Source organism: Nansenia antarctica (assembly GCF_963989245.1).
Source record: "Nansenia antarctica genome assembly, chromosome: 3".
NCBI lineage: Eukaryota > Metazoa > Chordata > Actinopteri > Argentiniformes > Microstomatidae > Nansenia > Nansenia antarctica.
This window is the reverse complement of record NC_137688.1, coordinates 46953589-46971442: the sequence shown is the minus strand read 5'-3', so window position 1 is coordinate 46971442 and position 17854 is coordinate 46953589. Positions and strand designations below refer to the sequence as shown.

Genomic DNA, 17854 nt, shown 5'->3' with positions numbered 1-17854 from the left:
ATAATAACATAATCCCTGACCCCCATAGTCAACCCTCTCCTGCTTTCTCTCCCATTCCTTCTCACTTTTCCAGGCAGCAGGCTTGTCCTGACATGAATTGAGTTCCCTCTGTTGTCCCTGACAGAAAAACAAGGGGGAAGGGAAGAGTAGATTAGAAAGTCTAATGATCATCCATCCAATGATAAACAAATTCAATAAAGCTGAAATTAGTCAATTCAGTAGCCTACGAGATATGGACATTTCAATTTTTTTCAATAAATATATACATTTTTGGTGGTTCGTTTTGTTGACCTGATTGATGTTGTTTGTGATGTCCCGACTTGATTTATGAAAACCCATTTTGTTATTTTCTCACAACATTTCTCTATACAATGAGAGCAGGGAAGGATCTAGAGGTCATACTGCTTGTTTATGGAGATCAGCTGACCTATGCTCGGGACAGGCAAACCTATTTTGAAATCCGTTTTCCAAACAGCAGCTCAGGTGCCGTGATGTGCAGATGGATGAAGAGGGGTGAGAATAAAGTGCAGTCATAATTAACCAAGTGTTAGATCTTAGTGGTATAATCAGTACAGGATCACACTGTTCTGCTATTGTCTGTCATGTGTAGAGAAGATGGCCTCTGCGTCTGGCAGACTGGCTGGCATTCAGCAGACCATATCTGACTCCCAGGGGCACCGACCTTGGGTGTCTTGCGTGAGCTGAGGTGTTGATTATTAGGTTACTAATAACTACTATGTAACAGCTGTGATACAATGAGTATTTAAACCATCCTTGGCCATTGTGTGATTGTCTAATGCTGATCTCAGATGCCAGAAGACGTTCATTCTGTATGAAGTTCCTTCTGTTTAATAAACCTGAGTGATCATTACGACCCGTGTTTTGAATATCCTTGTCACTTTGTGTTTGCTGCACACCTGATCTATCCAGAGATGACACAACGCATTTAAGATCACGACTACCCTCTATAGATTGATTCATAACATCATTATCGACAAGAAGATCCTTCACAAGGTAGCACCGTAAATCATTTTTCAGGAATGAAACATCTTGGAATCAAAAACGACACTGTTTACCTTGAGAGGGTTAATCATCATTGAGCCATATACTGTAGATCTCTCAATCTACTACCTTATAAGACACTGGACCTACTATAGGATGGAAATGTTCCTCTGCATCACCAATATGTAATATCATGCATGAAATCACACACATGAATACACGTTATACACAAACAGTGACACACCATTCTATACACACAAACACCCACTACACACACCCACACCCACACACATTCATACGTACATGTATTATTATCCTTGCATTAAAATCAATTCAATTTGTTGAGTGATTGGTTGATGACATTCTTGCATTTTAGCTCATTTTAAGTGTCATAGCAAGGGGTCTGAATGCTTATGTACATGAGGTATTTCTGTATTTTAATTTAAATATTACATTTGAATGAATGAATGAATGAATGAATGGACTTTATTGTCATTGCTACAGTACAGGTACCAAACAACGAAATTTAGGAGGGGTGGCTCCCCTGGTGTTAGGAAAGGAAAAAAAAAAAAAAACTTTAAAAAAAAAATTTGCACAAGAAGGGAAGGAGCTGGTTTACATAAATAAAGGCTATGTACACTATCCACTGTACTATACTGTACAGATAGACGACTAGGGTTGTCATATTGCACAATAGTATTATTTCACATTTATTTAAAGTGTCACAGTTTGCAGGCTTGAAATGTACATGTTTGTGCCTCAGCACTACACCTGATTTTTTCAGTCCAGCAGCTGCCATCAATCCGTCCAGACTGTCCAGGGCCCAGAACTTAGGTCTTTGCTGTGTTCAGGGCCTGGACGGCCCTGTGGTAGAAGCTGTTCTTCAGTCTGTTTGTCCTTGCGGCCAGGGTCCTGAACCGCCTTTTCGAGGGCAGCCTGGTAAAGTGTTCGTACCCAGGGTGGGTCCGGTCCCTTCCTGAGACAGCGTGTGTTGTACAGCTCTTCCAGAGAGGGGAGGGGGGCGCCGGTGATCTTCTGTGCTGTTCTCACGACTCTCTGTAGCGCATTTCTCTCCGCTGTTGTGCAGCTGGAGAACCAGTTGCAGATGCCGTAGGTGAGGATGCTCTCCACTGCGCCGCGGTAGAAGGTCACCAGTATCTCCTGCTTGCTGTGTTCCTTCCTGAGGACTCTCAGGGTGTTTAGCCGCTGTTGTGCCCTCTTGATGGTGCCTTTTGTGTTGTCCTTCCAGGTCAGGTCATCCCGCATGTGCATCCCCAGGAATCGGAGGGTTGAGACTCTCTCCACGCTCTCTCCGTCGATGAGCAGGGGCTGGATCTCTGACTTTTTCCTCCTGAAGTCTACGATGATTTCCTGGGTCTTTGACTTGTTCAGCAGCAGGTTGTTAACCTTGCACAGCTTGCTCAGTTGCTCTACCTCATCCCTGTACGCCGCCTCGTCCCCCCCCGAGATGCATCCCACCACGGTGGTGTCGTCTGCAAACTTTACGAGATGGAGTTGCTGGGGTGGACGGGGGTGAAGTCGTAGGTGTAGAGGTTGTAGAGGATGGGGCTTAGCACGCAGCCCTGGGGGGACCCAGTGCTGAGTCTGAGGGCTGTGGAGGTGTGGGGGCCCACCCGCACCCTCTGGGGGCGGTCGGTCAGGAAGTCCTTGATCCACGCACATATAGAGTGTGATAGACCCAGGTCTAGTAGTTTGGTCACTAGCCTGTCTGGAAGGATGGTGTTGAAGGCGGAGCTGAAGTCCACGAAGAGCAGTCTCGCGTAGCTGTTTCCCCTCTCCAGGTGGGATAGAGTGGCGTGGAGAGTCGTCGCGATGGCGTCCTCTGTGGACCTGTGGGCTCTGTAGGCGAACTGGTATGGATCCAGGTTGGGCGGGAGGCGTGTGAGTATGTGGGCCCGGACTAGTTTCTCGAAGCACTTCATGATGATTGGTGTGAGTGCCACCGGGCGGTAGTCGTTTAGGCAGCTCACCGTGCTTTTCTTCGGGACTGGGATGATAGTTGAGGTTTTCAGGCAGGGTGGGATGGTGGCCTGGGACAGGGACTGGTTGAAGATGTTGGTGAAAACCCCGGCCAGCTGGTCGGCGCAGTCCCTCAGCACCCGTCCCAGGACGCCATCCGGCCCCGAGGCTTTCCTGGGGTCCACCGCCTTCAGTACGCGTCTCACTTCATGCTCTGTGAGGGTGAGGCTGCTGAGAGCTGGAGAGAGTGGTGTTTGTGTTGCGGTTACCTCCGTTCGCCCCTCGTCGAACCGGGCGTAGAAGGTGTTCAGCTTTCCCGCCAGCAGGGGGTCGTCCTCTGCGGCTGTGAGCCTGTTGGCTCTGAAGTTTGTCATCTGCTGAACCCCCTGCCACATCCGCCTGGAGTCGTTGCTCAGGAGGCATTCCTCAATCTTCTCTCTGTGGTCTGCCTTGGCCGCTTTGATTCCGCATTTACTGAAATGTCTCTTTTATCTTTGTCAATCTGGGGTATTGTGTGAGGATTGATGGTAAATTATTTTTATTTAATCCATTTAATATTGAGTCAGGGCTGCCAAGTTTCACCAAAAGTTTGGAGTGAGATTTTTTGGCGGTGGAGCGACCCAAAACTGTGCACGTTTTGGCAGCGGCGGCCCCTCTCTCCCACCCAATTATTTGTGCTAGTTTCCTGCAATTTTACATGTTGTTCATAATAAACCAGCACAAGAAATGAAAATAATTAACATTTTATAAAACAAGAAAAAAATTCTGACAATATATCATATTTATGAAATCTTAATAAACAAATACAGTAGCCTACAGACTCTAAAAGAAAAATTGGGCCCCATCAACAGGACTCAGCCCCTTGGTCAGCAGCAGAAAGACCCATGGTCATCATCTTATATACAGTACAGTGCATTGCTCATAGATGGCTATCATGTTATACAGTACATACCAGGGTTTTTCCTGGGTCAGAATGAGGGCTTGGTGGGTGATTTTGTGCGCGCCCAAATTTTTTTTGAGGGACCCCCAATTGTTGTATTTGTATTGTAAATTGTTATTATTAATAATTATTATTATTATTATTAATGTACCTGGTTATGTTACAGTAGAGAAACAAAAAACAGTTACCAAAACTGAGTATTTACTAGCTAAGATTGGCAAAAGTTTGGCGTGGTGCAACCGAAATTAGTAAACAACTAGTTTGAAACTAGCTAGTAACAACTAGGGGTTTAGTAACTACTAAATGCCTGCATTTAGTAATGACTTACGCCATATTGGTGCAACCCAGTCCAGTAGGCTACCAGATACGATGTTGTAATGTATGCACATATTTTGCTACCACGGTTGCCAGACGGAATTGACAATGTCCAGCCCAACCAGTCTAAAAGCTGCCGAATCCACCCGTCCAGTGTGACCAAAAGTAGCCCAATCTGGCAACACTGCTTGCTACGTTCTTGCAGCTCGCGTGAACACAGGTTCTTCCATCAGCGCTCGCCTGCCGCTTCGATTGCAGACTCAAGTTAACGCGCGTGCAGAAAGATGCCACGAAACTCATGTCCGGTAGCTTTCTTTCAAGGAATTTCAAAAAAAAAAAAAACTCGCCGTGAGAAATAGAGATGCGGCGTGAGAGCGTGAGAACTGGTTGAAATGCGTATGTCTCACGGTGATTGCGTGAGACTTGTCAGCCCCAATGAGTCTATAACACAACAAAATGTGGAAAAAGTGAAGGGGTCTGAATACTTTCCGATTGTAATAATAATAATAATAATAATAATTACATTACTATAATAAATAATAATCATCAAAGATTGAAGACCCATTTCTTCAGGCTACATCTTAACTGTCCCTCCTAAGGACCTATTCACCCCTACCCCCTGTACAGTTTCTCCACTGCAAATAAATAAATTAATACATTTTCTTCCTCCTCCCTCCATTCCTCCTTCTTTTATCAATTGCCATTGAGTGCCAATGGCCCCTAGTAACCTAGCATAGATTTCCTTTTCTTATGATGGCTGATGATGGATAGATGATTCACTTACTTAGAATGTATTTGTTGTAAGTCGCTTTGGTAAAGGCGTCGCCTAATTGCCAAAAATTTCAATGTAATAATTGTGGTTAGGTTAGTGTAGGCATGTGACACGTTATGTAACACCATCTGAACCTTTTGTAGCATTTGAAGTATTTCAGTGAAAGTATTTCAACTTCATGTTTTAGCTGGCCAAACTGCTCCTTGTAATACTACTAGCCTACATAATCCTTAAATCGGACTGGGAGGGGGGGCAAAAATAATTGCAGGCAGTATTCTGAGCCACCTTCGGGGTCCTGAGTGGGAATAAGCGGAAGAGTCGATAGACGGAAGTATCGACGGAAGCTGTCTGTCTGGGGAGGAAAAAATTCAGAATTTGACACAAAGAAGCCTAGTAATCTAAAACCGATTGTATATTTAGTGTTAACCCTCTCTCCCAGTCCACACCGGCCTCCGCTGCGATGATTCTGTTAGAAATCAACAACCGGATTATAGAAGAGACGCTGTCGCTGAAATTTGACGGCGCGTCCAACGGGTGAGAGTCTCTCAGACATGTTCCTGCCTGACTCTGCTCTGCTAGCGCGTTAGCTTAGCTACCTTAGAATAGCTGCCCCATCTTCATAAACGCCGGGCCAGTGTTTGCTCGATAATGAATCATATATGTGAAATATTTAAGGAATCGAATTGGCGAAATAAGTTACAATAAAGGTGAAACATTTTCACATACTGCAGAAATACTGGCAAAGACATTCGGCGTAGCCGGAACGAAAGATGGGGTGTGTCTGTGTGTGTCTGTGTGTGTCTGTGTGTGTGTGTGGCTAGCCTGCTAGCGGGGGAAGTCTATCTGCTCTGTCTTAAACTAACAAGACAGCCAACTCGTTTAGTATGTGGTTGTTAACATCACACCAGTGATTCTCTCACAACACGGATACTTTGCGATGGTGATTAATTAGCCATGCAGCGTAAATCCACATGACTGAAGGTGTTTGACGCTGTCAGCCAGGCAGCTGGAGGGAACTAGCTAGCTTTGCATTCTGCTGCCTAGTCCCACACACACCGTTACTATGGGCGCCTGTGTCCTGGCGTTTAGAGGGGACGGTGGGTCTTTTCTTGCAACAACACATGTTATATAACACGTAATTCTACAACACAAATGAGACCAAAAATACAATTACTAACTTGACTATCTATTAGCCATCGCCCTGGTTTGCTACTTCCGCATTCCGGAGAGCTCAAGCTGGGTCAAGTCAGTGCATTGCTGGGGCGGGTCAAGGCAGATTCATGCATTTTATAGAACACTTCAAAGGAATCTTGTCTAGTCTTGTAGTGCAGTGATTTTAAGTTGTATAATGCCCTGACTTGTGTACAATCTCAGCCTAACCAGGGCTAGGGATAAGATTCAGTGACTACTTTCACCAACTGAGTATATTAAAGAAAATGTGCATATCTAATTGTCCGCAGTGATGTCTTCATGCACGAACAAGGGATTTTACTACCCTACTTATTTGTCATGAACTATCCTACTTTCTTTATGTAGGACCAAACCAGAGGCTGTGGAGGTGACCTTTGCAGGTGAGTTCATGTGAGCCATATCTCGCCCAGGCCTAATGTTACTGTCATTATTTAAAATAGCAAGACTCGAGATAGTTCATCTTCTATTAGGAGCCAGATTGAAAATACCCATGCAAGTACACTCACTGAACACTTTATTAGGAACACCTGTACACCTTCTCATTCATTCAGGTGGTGTAATTGAATGCCACAGCCTATATTTGAGTATTGTTGCTGACCATGTGCATCCCTTCATGGCCACAATGTACCCACCTTCTAATGGCTACTTCCACCATGATAATGCACCATGTCACAAAGCAAAAGTCGTCTCAAACTGATTTCATGATAACATGACAATGAGTTAATTGTTCTTCAGTGGCCTTCCCAGTCACTGTATCTGAATCCAATAGAACACCTTTGGGATGTGGTAGAACAGAAGATTCACAGTTTGAAAATGCACCTGAAAAATCTCCAGGAATTGCGTGATGCCATCATGTAAACATAGACCAGAATCTCAAAGGAATGTTTCCAACATCTTGTGGAATGAATGCCACAAATAATTGGGGCTGTTTTGAGAGCAAAGGGAGGCCCCCCTACCCAGTATTAGTATAGTGTTCCTAATGAAGTGTTTGGTTAGTGTGTATATGACATTGTTTGACTGTCTGTAAAATGATGTTTTTTTCTCTACACTGAAGATTTCGATGGCGTCCTTTACCACATTTCTAACCCCGATGGGGAAAAGACCAAGGTGATGGTCAGCATCTCACTGAAGTTCTACAAGGAGCTACAGGAGCATGGAGCTGACGAGGTGATACACACACACTCTCTCTCTCTCTCTCTCTCTCTCTCTCTCTCTCTCTCTCTCTCTCTCTCTCTCTCTCTCTCTCTCTCTCACACACACACACACTGATATCGATGTGATTAAAATCAGAATAAAATCTCAAATTGAGATTGAATACAAAGATTAGCACTCTGAAATGCAGGGTCTGCCGAGTGTTTTGCTTTTACAAACCTTTGTTGTGTAGCATACAATGAAAGAACAATTGTTATAGCTCTAATACGGTATTGCTACAACGCTCTCTCTCTCTTTAATCTTACTCTAAAATATGTATACGAGTAGATTTATGGTCTGGGTAATTTTGTGAGGGCACAATATGAAGAAATAGCAGAAAATGTAGCTTATGGTCCTCTGAACACTACACTTTGAGTGCAACCTCACCATGTATGGAAGAAAACAGCTGCAGTGGTTTCTTATAGAAACAGGAAGTGCTTCATGACTCACTTTAGGGGAGGAAGTGCTGACTGAGACCACTGCTGCCTAAATGAACACTGTAGTGCACTTCATGCAGTTTTGAACAATCTCCCCTTTTAGTTTTCTTGAATTTTAACGCACAAATTGGGGGGGGGGGGGGGCGGGCAGGAGGCAGGAGGGGTTTCCACAGTATCACTTTTCACCCCAGGGGCAGATAATATCCTGGTCTGTCATTAGTTAGTTACTTACTTTCTATGTGTTCTCCCATCTCTTTATTTCATGTCCAGGCAACTGACCATAGAAAGTGTATTCCCACTTTATGGCTTATTCCTAGTTCAGTAGGGTTGGGCGATGGTAAGACTTTCGCAGACCGAGATTCCGATTTTGAAGACAATTTCTTGGCCATTTAAAATGGGAGGAAATGCCCTTTTGTGGCACATTTAAAAGCTGTGTTTCTGAAATAAATAATGACCTCCTCAGCCCTCTGCTTTCCTTTTACCAAAAGTGTTATGTATAGCCTATTAGCAGGCTGACATTTGGAATTTAAGTCAACTGTGGAGGTCTTTTGAAATAGCTCCCTTAGGGCATTTGTGACAGCAGCTGAAAGTGGGAACAAGTCGGCAATCGACTGACTTTTTTTCCGGACTTTTATTCTGAAAAAAGTAACCTGTTTGAAAATCAATGACAGACTCTCTAGTCAAGCCAAAATATTGCAATGGATTCGGTAAGTAATCCCCACTACTATCTAGTTAGTGTAGAGTAGTGGGGATTACTCACCGAATCCATTGCATTGCAATGTTTTGGCTTGACTAGCGAGTGTGTCAATAAATTAAAAAATGAATTTATTAAACAACATTGACATTTGTTTACATTTTTCAGAATAAAAGTCTGAAATGTTTTGATTGGTTGCCGACTTGTTCCCGCTTTCACCAGCTCCTGTCACATATACCCTTTATTCAAATGTTGAACTACTACTGTTAGCTTTCAAGATCGCCAGCAAGTAGTGTAATGATGAGGAGATGAGGCATGCCGTAGCTAGGCTTATCCTTCCATCGAGATGAGGCCGCCCTCTGTTCATTCGTTGCTTCGGATATCACTTTGATGCTATCCTATTGTAGCCTACTTTAATAGAGCTGTCCTTCGCAAGTGGACGACTGGGAATTATGAATAATTTGCTCTATATTTCCGCAGGCCTGATTTGAGGTGAATTGTAAGGCTATATTATCTGTCATTCCCTTTGACAGTTCGTAGGCTGCCGTAACGCAGCCTAACAATAGACCTGTGTGTTACAGTCAGGGTTGGTAAAAGGTGAACATTTTGAAAGTGTGTGACTGTGAGAACTGTCTATATCATGTAGATGTGTCTGTCTCTGTTGGTGTGTGGGTGTTTTTACAGCTGTTACCATCTTCCACATTGTGGACATACTTTAAGGGATGCATCAAACAATTCCCCACTGACAGGTGGCCATCTAGTTCAGAGGTTGCTGTTTATCTCGTTTCCCCCCCTGTCATTATCTTATGTGTGTATGCAGGATGCCCTCGCCCCCGTACCTGTTCCTACCTGCTCGTCAGGTCTCCAAAGTTGTCCATGCAGTGCCGCTGGCTTTGCCTGTGCCTTCATTAGTTATGCGTGCTAACAGGTAAATCTCTCTTTCCATTCAGCTGCTGAAGAGGGTCTATGGTAACTTTCTGGTTGAGACTGAGCCAGGTAAGTAGGCCTGTTTAGGATTACAACTCTCACCAACTTGCATGAACACGCACTCCCAAACAATAGTGATTGACAGCGTAATTGTCATATTTGGCTTTAACCTGGCCTCTGGTCTCTTTTCAACGCCGTCACTCAACGGCTCCTCAATCACTGTTAGATTTATGTGTGCTGATTTTCTGTCTGTGACCTGTGTGATCTGCCTTGTCTCCTAGGCTACAACGTGTCCCTGCTCTATGACTTGGACGCTGTTCCGGCCAATAAGGAGGAGGTGGTTCACCAGGCAGGCATGTTGAAGAGGAACTGCTTTGCATCTGTGTTTGAGAAGTACTTCAAGTTCCAGGAAGAGGGCAAAGAGGGCGAGAAGAGGGCTGTGGTCCACTACAGGGATGACGAGTCCATGTAGGTGACAGCTGCACCGCCTGGAGAGAAAGTGTGAATATATTGTCTGTCTGGTGAAGCATTCTACCACAAGTGTTGACATGTTTCTGTGCTCTGCTCTGGACCCCCTCAGGTATCTGGAGGCCAAGAAGGACAGGGTGACGGTGGTGTTCAGCACAGTGTTCAAAGACGACGACGACGTCATCATTGGGAAAGTGTTCATGCAGGTAAACATCTCTATCCGCCCAGCCACTGGGCCTTAACACCAAATGATGGTGTTCTAAAGTCATGTACCTAAACACCACTATCAACAATATTGACAGGGAACCACCCACAATAGATTGAAAACAACCAAAAAATCACACTAAATCTCTAGAAGCTCACTGCACTGTCACTATAGGCTATATAACGCCGCCAGCTGTGGTGACTCCTCCAGGCGGCAAAGTGGTTCCTGAGGCCCACGATGGCCACTGTGTCTTTTTATCCCTCATACTCTTTTAAACCTTGCTGCTGTGAGAAAGTAATTTCCCCTCGGGGATAAATAAAGAACTTCACTTCACTAAATGGAAAAGTCCATCATCATCTGTCAGCCCTGTCACTCTTGTTCAGAGAATCGTGTGTGTGTGTGTGTGTGTGTGTGTGTGTGTGTGTGTGTGTGTAGGAGTTCAAGGAGGGCCGGCGAGCCAGTCACACGGCCCCACAGGTGCTGTTCAGCCACAGGGAGCCGCCTCTGGAGTTGAAGGACACTGATGCAGCCGTGGGAGACAACATCGGATACATCACCTTCGGTCAGTACACACACGCCGATGTAGGGTACACACTAGCTAGCCGCTGTAACTTAAGTCGGGACTTTGGTTGATGGAATCTCCAAATCGTTGCTCAAATGCCTGAAACGCTTCTTCTTTTTTTTGTACCTATTTCGGTATGAGAGTAAGCTCTGTGTTTCACTTTATTGCACTTAATGTAGAAGCTCCCCTTCAGTGGGACACCCTGTATAAATACAGGTTTAATAACAATAATCACACGGGAAGTATTGGTAGAAAAAAGGTGGTGGTGCTGAACACTGAAGAAAATGGCTAAAAAGACCAGCAAAAAATCCACACATTTCCATAAAACGGTTGGTAAATGCTGGTAAATAACGGTGTTTTGTATTATTCCCTGTCTTTCTCTCAGTCCTGTTCCCTCGTCACACCAACGCCAACGCCAGAGACAACACCATCAACCTCATCCACACCTTCAGGGACTACCTGCACTACCATATAAAGTGCTCCAAGGTGAGTCCTTAACACTAGGGGTGTAACGGATCACGGAAATTCCGTGATCCGTTCGGATCGCCCTCCACGGTTCGGAACGCATGTGTACCGCGGATCAATTGCAAAATGTTAACAAGTAATAATATTACTTAATATCTTACTTAATATCTCTTGTAAAGCACAATGTCGAGTTTCCATGAAAAGATAGACGCGACAGTTGCGGGTTTGTTTTACTCTAAAGCGCAATGATAGGTTGATAATGCGAAAGAAAAAGAATCCGTTGTTTGCTCACTACACGTGAAGCTGGGAATCCACAACAACAAGGCTGCGTTCGTAAATCCGCGTTCGTAAATCCGCTCTGGAATCTGAGCGCTGAGCGCTCTTGTCCAATCAAATTACTTGGTCCCTTTATGACGTCGGACCCAGTGTGCGCTCCGGCGCTCTCAAAGCGAATTTACGAACGCGGCCCAAGTGTGTCTTGTTACGTTGTTCGGCAGAGAAGAACTCGAATTGCCTCCCTCGTCATTTAAATCCCATGTATGGGAGCACTTTGGCTTCTCTGTCAACTATGACGGGAGGCACGAAAAAGGTAGCTCGACAACTTCTGATAATGTAGGCATTTTTTTCATACCATGTTCAAAATAAGGGTTCACTTTATTATTTAGTTAAAAGTGGCATAAAACATGTTTATTCATCTGCTTTAAAGAGCCCAGTGATTCACTGCTGCAACCAGGCGCCTCCTCCCTCTCTCTTATCATTTAAATTGAGTGTATTTCAGTATAATTATGTAATGTTTGAGTGTAGAATATGTTATATATAAATTATATATGCATATATATATATATATATATATATATATATATATATATATATATACCAGTTTTGACATCTTGAATGTTGTTGGTTTTTGTCACATAGTAAAAGTGGTGTTTTTACGGAAATTCAAGGAAAAAGCAGTTTTTATAAAAACTAAAATGTTTTGTGTTGATCCGAAAAATGATCCGATCCGTGACTCAAAAACCGTGACACGATCCGATCCGTGAGTTAGGTGATCCGTTACACCCCTACTTAACACTGCCTAACATAGTGCCTCAAACTCTGCTGCAATACTGTTGGAAATAAACATCTAATCTACCTCATGGTTAAGGCCTAACAATTTAATCCTCACCCTCGGCTATATAAAAAGTGCCATGTTGGGCTTAAACTAAAGCCCTGATTAAGGCTCTCTAATACCTGAATACACATTTTAAACCCGCACTTTTTCTACTTTACGACCATGACTGCTACTCACCACCAAGTTTAAGTAGGATCTGGTTACCTTGTTACCACTTTCAAGTGGCTGTTGGTGAGATACAGATTTTGCTAATGGGAGTTTAGTCATAAAAAGGTCAATCACATGCGCAATAAGTGCTATTCAGATACTAGATCAGCATCAAAATGATTCACGGTCGGGCTGTCTCAGGATCAAAGGACTTTTTTCACGCCTTGCATATCAAAGCCAATTATCAGATTTTTTCAATATTAGAAATCGTTTGTGTGCTAAGCGGTCTGATACAGCTGGCTGAAATGCACACCACTGAAGACGGGTTGATTGTGTGTTCGTAGTGGTGTGTGTTTGGATTGGTGTGTCTGTGGAGCTTGGTATTGCTCCACCTAACATGGTGTCAGCGTAGAGAAGTGTAATAAATATTGTGTATGTTTGTCGCCCTGTTAGGGTGCGTCTGTTTCAAGGTTGTGACTTTCACTGCAAAGTCTGCTTTTAAAGGTAGTTTACCCAAAATGCATAACTTCTTAATCTACATTAGATGTTTTCTCTTGATCAATAGTGGCACCAGATGACACCAGCTGCATAGCGCCGTTTAGCATCTAACCAGAAGTGCAAATAGTGATATAGTGCCAGTCACCCTGTTCCTCTGCAGCAAACGAGTAGATTGTATGAGCGCCCTGCCGTCAGTCCAATGGAAGCGTCAAGCACAGCCTTTCCATAGAAGTTGGCCAGAATCCTGTGGTAGATGCGGTCTAGACTCTAGAGTGTTGACTTGGCTTCGGCTAGCAGTTTTACATGTTTTCAATCTAGCCCTCCAGCATTGTCTGCGTTGCAGCCTAAATCTACTCAGTCATAAAATAGAATATTGCATTGATGTTATCTGTTTTCATAAGCGTTGAATCACCTGTAGCATGTCGTGTCACTACTGGTCAACAAACAATGTTTCTTGTTAGTTTAGTTTCTAGTTTATTGTTACGTCACATTACACAAGTGTAAGAGAGTACAATTCGCTTCCTGACATTGCAGCACAAGACAATAAGGCATAATTCAAGATAATAAAAGTGTATAGTACAGAATATAAGTGACACATTTGATTATTTACAATTAGCAGTATCTTGCGATTTGTAGACAATAAGACATTAGGCCTAATACAATGATCCCCTGGGGGAAGTAGCTGTTGGTTGGCCTTGAGGCTCCGGAAGAGGCTACGCCTTTTGGACAGAATGTGGTTGGGGTGGCTGGGATCTTTGATGATCCACTTTGCTGACACAGCGTTTGTTGTATATGTCCTGGATGGAGGGAAGCTCACGTCCACTGATGCGCTCGGCTGTCCGCACCACCCTCTGTAGCGCTCTGCTGCGGTTGAGGCTAGTGCAGTTGGCCATGCCAGGCAGTGATGCATCCAGTCAGTATGCTCTCGTTTGTGCCTCTGTAGAAGGCTTGCAGGATTGTCGTCCCCGCGCCAACAGACAATCTTTAAGGCATGTGGAAGATCAAGAAAATGTGTGTGTGTGAGATGCACGTACTGTATGTCAGTCATTGTTTCTCTTCCCCCAGGCCTACATCCACACACGTATGAGGGCCAAGACGTCTGACTTTCTCAAGGTGCTGAACAGGGCCAGGCCCGACGCTGAGAAGAAGGAAATGAAGACTATCTCGTAAGTGCTGTTTACTCACCCTCTGGGTGGCCCCTTAGAACAGGCCTGAGGCCAGCTCACATTCCCCTCGAAACACCAAAGGAGCAGGTGTGTCTCCTACCCCAAGGGTTGGTTTAAAAATAAAAACCACACCAAAGTGAGTTCTACTCTAAATCTACTTGAATAGAATATTGACATACAGTACAGGCCAAAAGTTTGGACACTAGGGCTGCAACTAACGATTATTTTGGTAGTCGACTAATCTGTCGATTATTTTTTCGGTTAGTCGCGATTAGTCGTGTGGCTTTTCGCTGCGCGTAAATGGCGACGCAGAAGCATAAATCCGGCTTAACTAGCTATCTAACCTAACGTTACGCCAAGCTACAGCTGCTCACAGAGCTAGTTGATTGGCTAGCTAGCATTGCTGGCTAGACTACAGACAGCTCACGTTAGTAGGCTACGCTTGGCGCTGTTTATCTTACAGACAGCTCGCTGGTGGACTCAACATAATTGAAATAGCATTCACTTATCAAGCATCATTCATGATCATCCACCATGACTACCTGGTATTTTAATAGCGACCACCCCTCACTTCATTTCATCTCGCGTTCTCCTGGCTTCAACATGGAAAACCCCTGCTACGTAACGTTACATACAAGCGCCTCTGTCTGTCACACGCGTGCCACAGGGCAAATAAATTAATAGCACAAACGCTCATAGCATGTACAGCCCTGTCCATGAGACGTTGTTTTCCAACATGTAACAGTAAAGCTAACATAAACATTACGACCCTAACAATATAACGTTAGCCAGTTGGCTAACAACGTTAGCTAAAGCTTACCCAGCTGATTCTTGCATGGCTCCCGTTTAAAAAAATAAAAAAATAAAAAATAAAAAACGTTTTTTTTTAATACGATTACCGTAGTCGACACTAACATTCCACGTCGACAAGTTTTTATGATCGACGTCGTCGATTATGTCGACTAATCGTTGCAGCCCTATTGGACACACCTTCTCATTCAATGTGTTTCCTTTATTTTCATGACTATTTACATTGTAGTTTCTCACTGAAGGCATCAAAACTATGAATGAACACATGTGGAATGATGTACTTAACAAAAAAGTGTGAAATAATTAAATGTCTTATATTTTAGATTCCTCAAAGTAGCCACCCTTTGCTTTTTTTGTTGTTAATAAAATATGTTTTTGTTGTTGTTAATAAAATATATAATAATAATATTAAATATATATATAATAACATATGATTATTAACACATATTATATTAAATATTATTATTATATATTTTATTAACAACAAAAAAGCAAAGGGTGGCTACTTTGAGGAATCTAAAATATAAGACCTATTTAGAGTTATTTCACACTTTATTGTTAAATACATAATTCCTATCTGTTCATTCATAGTTTTGATGCCTTCAGTGAGAATCTACAATGTACCAAATAGTCATGAACATAAAGGAAACGCATTGAATGAGAAGGTGTGTCCAAACTTTTGGCCTGTACTGTAGATTATGTAACGTATGTTTACGTAATGTAAAGGACCACCTCAAATAACCATTCCCACAACAGCCAAAGTTTGATCCTGGAGAACGGCAAGTGATGCAACATAAAAAACGTATTATTCTAAAAGAAATCCCTAAACCTTGTAAGGTTGAAACTTCACCTAGGCTTATTTCTTTACATAAGGTGCTGCGACTAGTATAGAAACAGCCATGCCTGTGGTGTTGTTTTTTTTGAACAACCTGTCATGTTTGTGTGTGTATCTGGCAGATAAATAGAGGCTTTGTTTCTGGGTAAACAATGGTATGTGGAAGATCAGTCACCTGCTATGTTGTGTGAGAAAACAACGTACCAATCCCCCAGTCCACAATTGTGTTGTATTGTTGACAAAGGTGTACAGGTATGTCTGGTTTTTCTTTTTTTAAAACCTGTCTCATATCTCAAGGAGCCAGGTGTTTTGTTATTCAATCTGCAGAAGATGTTCATAAATTATATGAGTGACAAGCTGCAGTGACAGCTGATCTTATCGGCCCCTACTTTCATTGTGTGAAAGATGAATGATGTTATCATTATCGCCAGCCACCGCATTCCACTCATAATTACATACCAGTTCACAATTTCTTTGTTGTGGATTTTATCGATAAAGAAAATGAACAGTATGGATTCATATAGCCTGGTTAACAGGTAGCTGTGTTACAGTACACAGCTGTGGTCGAAACCTCAGCTACTAAGAGAATAGGCCGTACAGGTTCCCCCCTCCTCCAAAGCCTTATCTAATGGTCTCCACCCGCTACTGTGCAAATGCAGTGAAGTTGTTATTACCTGCGGTCACAATAGTTGGAGTTTGATGACAGCGGTTGGTGTCAACATTGAGGGGGATGATGCAATACACATACCATATCAGCTTTGGGGTCTAGTCAAACCTGCATGGAAAACAATGGGCACTTCTCAACTCGTCAGTGAAGGTTTCCTACACTTTGTATATTGAGGGAATTGAAATTCCCATGAATCCAACCCCCTGGAGCACATACACACAGTCAACATGAGAAGCAAACATCTTGCATCCTGCTGGGGCCAGGAAGTCTGCAATACACACCTGAGAGCCTTTACTGGCTCACCTATGCCGCTAGTCCCTCAGGTGAAGTTGGTCGGAGTGAGTCACTGTTAGCTCTTATACATCATCTGTGTACTTGCTACTTTACTTTACAAGCCACACTGTTTGATGTTGGATCTGGTAGGATTTGAATAAGATGTTCTCTCTCTCACCTAACACACACACACACACACACACACACACACACACACACACACACAGTTTAACAGTTGAGCCCTTGGCTTGTCTGAGACTTAACATTTCACCGAAGGGAAACCTTAAGTGTGTTGTTGTTGTTGTTGTTGTTGTTGTTGTTGTTGTAGGGGTGTACCGTAGTTGTTTGACTTGCATCATGGACTCCTCCTGTAGTAGTAGTCAGCAAGTCCACATGTCAAGGGTGGTTTTATTTTTTATTTTTTTATGTAATTAACATTTGACATGCAATGTGAGGGTGTTGCCAAGTGAAGCCTCACAATGTTATCAGCTCTAACATTAATCAACAAAACAACTCCTGACTGTGTTTGTTGGAATTTTTGTGGCTAAAGGTTTACCTTATTCTTTTTTTTAGCAGGAATGCCAAAGATGCACACAGGACAGAACTTGTTGAGGATTTGGTCTGGGAGGGCAATATTTTGAACTTGTGTGCGTGCTAACTTTTATTTGTGTGTGTCTTTTCAGGGGCAAGACATTCTCTCGCTGAGGCTAACCTAAATGCGTACACTGACTCCTGGACATGCCTAATCGCGCCACACCGAGACTCAACGCCACATTGGACAGGACCACAGGCCCTGCCCCTATTGCCCAGCCCAGCGTGTCCAGTCTGTCTTTTTTTTTTTTTTTAATAAAGTTGGCTCCTCTTTCAATAAAGTTGGTTCTTCTTAGGGAAAATTGAGGCTCAAAAGAATAAAAAGGGCATTCCTTGCTTTGCGTAGTTAAAAAGAGAATTATTAGTCCTATATAAATATATATATGAAAAAAATAAAATAATTTTTTTGATACGATATCTTTTACTCCATTTGGTACTCTCTTGCCTTGCTGACTCACTCTCTCTCTCTCCCCCTCCCAAATGGTATCAATGCATTTGATGACTTCAGAACCCCCCTCTCCTCCTCTCTCCCTTTCTCTTATCTATGCTTTCATGTTGTCTGTACCATTGTCATTCGAAAAATAAACCAGTCTTATAAAAAGCA

General features: G+C 43.2%; 1 protein-coding gene across 1 annotated transcript; it reads left to right on the top strand.

Moving 5' to 3' along the window:
• The first annotated feature begins 5339 nt into the window (after positions 1 to 5339).
• Positions 5340 to 17832, top strand: arpc2 (actin related protein 2/3 complex, subunit 2). The gene is made up of 10 exons (XM_080526354.1): positions 5340 to 5543; positions 6546 to 6580; positions 7255 to 7367; positions 9473 to 9518; positions 9731 to 9917; positions 10030 to 10123; positions 10558 to 10684; positions 11070 to 11170; positions 13974 to 14074; positions 17343 to 17832. The coding sequence occupies exons 1-10, from the start codon at positions 5470 to 5472 to the stop codon at positions 17362 to 17364; spliced, it is 900 nt and encodes a 299-aa protein (XP_080382480.1). The 5' UTR covers positions 5340 to 5469; the 3' UTR covers positions 17365 to 17832.
• The last annotated feature ends 22 nt before the right edge of the window (positions 17833 to 17854 follow it).